General features: G+C 45.6%; 1 protein-coding gene across 1 annotated transcript; it reads right to left on the minus strand.

Moving 5' to 3' along the window:
* Window positions 1-887: 887 nt before the first annotated feature.
* Window positions 888-3,455, minus strand: LOC137970099 (uncharacterized). Its single transcript, XM_068816582.1, has one exon. The coding sequence runs from the start codon at window positions 3,453-3,455 to the stop codon at window positions 888-890; it is 2,568 nt and encodes an 855-aa protein (XP_068672683.1).
* Window positions 3,456-4,104: the final 649 nt, after the last annotated feature.

The raw sequence follows: 4,104 nt of genomic DNA on the forward strand, positions 1-4,104 counted from the left end.
CTTCGATCAACCATGTCTCCAAACGTTGGTTGCGAATCGAGAGACTGGAATTCTGTTGCCTTTCCTTACATTTCTCCAATGATTCGCTTCGTGGCTTTCGTGCCCAAATTGTAGGGGGAAGCCCAATCAGGTCCTAATTCCCTGAAATTTAAGAACATGGCCAATTGATGAACAGTGGCTGCAGCAAGAAGTATTTCTGTGGTCTTGTAGCAACCATACGTGATGTAGGATTGATTTTAGCCCTTGGCTTTGAATAAAGAGCCATTTTTTTCAGCTCCAGAACTCTGCTCCACAAATTGGAACAAATTGTGGAACACGAAATGGTTCAAAGAAATGATGGACAGCTCTAATGTACAGGCTAGTTGGCTGAGATCCAGGTATGAAGGACAGAATTCACTCGACATAAAAAACAACTTGCTTTAATCGGAACACACGCCTTTGCCGACAACAAACCGGGGGCAATGCGAGGTTCGCTACGAAAAGAAAGAAATACAGTAATATAAGTTAGGACTGTAACTACGTAAAACGTAAACTAAAAAGATTATTTAACAAATAACAAGGCTTACCGAATGTGCGCAACAAGACAGGAAAAAAGAGTACTCGGTTTAACAGTCGCTCAGTTGAACAGGACGAAAAAACGATTTAACAAAATTTTCGGTCCTAATATAGTTCTACTAATTGGCCCCTTGGGGAATAACGAGAAAACTCCTGAGACACTAAACTGATTCTGTTCACTAACGAGGTAGTGTTACTTGAGTTGAAAAGAATATGACACGAAAAAGGATAACAGTAATAATAATTCGCATACAAAATGGAGTTATAAACTGTCCGCAACATTCCGGCCCCAAATAAACTACTTGATAGAAACAGTTTATTTCACTCAAAATTTATGCGGACATGGGAAAGTTCTCCAAGAAACACAGCTTTGTAATGGGCCTGATCAGGGAACCGGTTTTCGTTTTAATCTCCACTGAACGCACGTGACCATCTTTAGCTTTGTGGACTCTGGTAACCCGACCTAAGGGCCATTGACCCCGATGGGTGTTCTCCTCTGTGAGCAAAACCAAGTCGCCCATCTTAAGGTTTCGGCTAACATAGCTCCACTTGTGGCGTTGCTGCAACGTGATCAGATATTCTCGGAGCCAACGCTTCCAGAAAATGTTAGCTAGGTACTGTATTTGCCGCCAACGTCGCTGACAGTACTGATCTTGTTCGGAGAAAACTCCAGGGGGAATCGATTGGTTTGACCTCAGTAATAACAAATGACTTGGAGTGAGAGGCTCAGCATCTATTGGGTCGTCTGGGTTTGGCGTTAGAGGGCGAGAATTTATGACTGATTCAGTCTCAGCCATTAGGGTCAGAAGTGACTCATCGTTGACAAGTTGCTCTCGTAGAAGGGCCTTGAGGATTCTCTTGACTGATTGAACGATTCTTTCCCAAACACCTCCCATGTGACTGGCTGTCGGTGGGTTGAAGATCCATTTGATCTCGCGCTGACTTGTAAACGCATTTATCTTCTGTTGATTCCATTCTGACAGTGCACTTCGCAGTTCTCGCTCGCCACCATGGAAATTGGTACCGTTATCGCTTCTGATGATTTCGGGACTTCCTCTCCTGGCAATAAACCTTCGCAGGGCGTCAATGAACGAATTCGTGTCTAAAGAGTGCGAAATCTCAATGTGGACAGCTCTGGAGGCTAGACAAGTAAACAAGCATCCGTAGCGTTTTACACTGCTGCGCTTAAGTCGCACTAGAAACGGGCCAAAGTAGTCAATGCCTACGAACGTAAAGGGCGGTCGGTCTGGGGTTAGGCGCTCCGAAGGCAAGTCCGCCATCCTTTGTTCCCCTGTTAGTGAAGCTCTCTTACGGCAGAAAAGGCATTCTCTTAACACACGGCGCACCGCCACACGACCCTTGACTATCCAAAATTTCTGTCTTATGGAAGATAACACGTGTTCTCTACCAGCATGGGCTAACTCTTCATGGTACTTCCTAACAATCAAATCCGTTACATGGTGTTTTTTGGGAAGGAGAACTGGATGCTTGACCTCAGTTGGAATAGGTGCGTTTTGCAATCGACCTCCTACGCATAAGATTCCATCGATCAGTATCGGGCACAACTTGCGAAGGGGACTTTTTGACTTCACTTGAGAAAAATGCTCTTTGAAGGCTTCCCTCTGGACACACACAACAATTTCCTTTTCAGCCCTTTTTAGATCATCTACCGAGAGCTCTCCCTTAATTGGCCCTAAGTGATTTCCTTCATCATGATGTCGCACTTTGCTGAGTAGGAAAAGCTTGTACTTCAACAACCATGCAACTCCCCTCTTGAGACGATTCCAGGAAGAATAGCGCTCTATAAATGAATGCATGATGCTCTTGTGTGAAATCACGTACGTCTGAACTTCATGCTTCACCTCTGGGTGATCATCTGGTATGTTCGGTATTGTGCCAAGGGAGGGCCAACATTCATCTGATTTCCACAAAAACTCAGGACCATGCAACCAACGCTTATTACGGATTAACTGTTCTGCAGTTAGACCCCTCGAGGCATCATCAGCAGGATTGGATCTCGAGTCAACATATCTCCACTGATCAGGAGACGAACCGTCATGAATAATCGACAGGCGGTTTGCCACGAAGGTTTGAAATCTCTTAGACTGATTTTGGATCAACTGAATGACAGAAGTGGAATCACTCCAAAAGATGCTCTCTTCGATGGGCAGATCAAGCTCTCTCCGGATCATATTATCCAACTTCACAGATACCACTGCTGCCGACAGCTCCAAGCGAGGGATTGTGATCGCCTTTAGGGGTGCCAGACGAGACTTTCCGATGACAAATGAACAATGAATGTTACCATCCGTATCAATCATGCGTAAATAGGAAGCTGCTCCGTAGGCGCACTGGGATGCATCGGAGAAATGGTGGACCTGAGCGTGACTGACCTCTCCAAATGAGTCAGGTTTGTAACATCTTCTTACTGCAACCTCCGACAATTTAGGTAAAGCAGCTAGCCAATCTTTCCAGTCACTCAGAGCTTGACCTTCTACCTTCTCATCCCAACCAATCTTCTTCCTGCATAACTCCTGCAGAATCAACTTCGCTGACAATGTGAAGGGCGCGAAGAACCCAAGGGGGTCATAAACCGAGCTTGCGACTGACAATATACCTCGTCGGGTTGGTGGTATTTCCTTGGCAATTACTTTAAAACAGAACTCATCGGTCTGAACTTTCCACTGTACTCCTAGAGCATGCTCTGTGGGCATCTCGTCAAGGTCCAAGTTAACAACGGATTTCGCTCGTCGACTCGGAGGGATGCTTGCCAAGACTTCTCTGTCATTGCTCATCCATTTCGTTAAGCTGAATCCACCCCGTGATAACAGCTCAGTCAACATTTTCACAAGTAGCCGTGCATCGTGACGTGTTCTGACAGACTTCAAACAGTCATCCATGTAGAAATTCCTTTTTACTGTATTCACGATCTCGCTCGGAAAGGTATCCTTGTTGTCTTCTGCTGTTCTCAACAGACAAAAACAGGCACAACTTGGGGACGACGTAGGTACCAGACGATCTTTCCCTCGACAGACAGCTCTCATGGAGGAATCTTTACTGCGTGACCCTTAGACAAATATTCGTCCATAGTAGTGTTGTACTTCCCATGAAGGTCTTCATCCTTTAGAAGTCGTCTCTTCAGCAAGCATAGCCTCGATTCAGCGAAACAATGGTTGTTCGGGATCGAAGGCGGTCGATTTCTCCAAGGCAACCCGACCTGATAATGACCATCTGTTTTTGTAACCGTTTCATTCATAATCTTCAAGGCTCGTTTGTCTTCCAATGACATGCACACCTCAGATGCAGCTAAACTTTCACCAAAGTCAGTCAACCAGAACCTCTTCACTTGTGACTGAAGCAAGTCGTCGTCATCCAGGGAACGCACAAAGTTCACGTGAAATTCTTCGTGAGGATTCGTGGGACCAACTGGGCCCAATAGGGTCCATCCTAACGGGAACCTGACTGCATACGGTTCATCACTTGCCCCTTTCCTCTCGTCTAGCACCCAAAATGCCTCGGGACAATCTCCGCCAATCAAAAGCATTACTG

Source organism: Montipora foliosa, chromosome 1 (assembly GCF_036669935.1).
Source record: "Montipora foliosa isolate CH-2021 chromosome 1, ASM3666993v2, whole genome shotgun sequence".
Lineage (NCBI taxonomy): Eukaryota > Metazoa > Cnidaria > Anthozoa > Scleractinia > Acroporidae > Montipora > Montipora foliosa.

Bases quoted from the DNA above. Each gene is read 5' to 3' on its own strand.
- LOC137970099 (XM_068816582.1), bottom strand. From the start codon at position 3,455: ATGGATGACTGTTTGAAGTCTGTCAGAACACGTCACGATGCACGGCTA.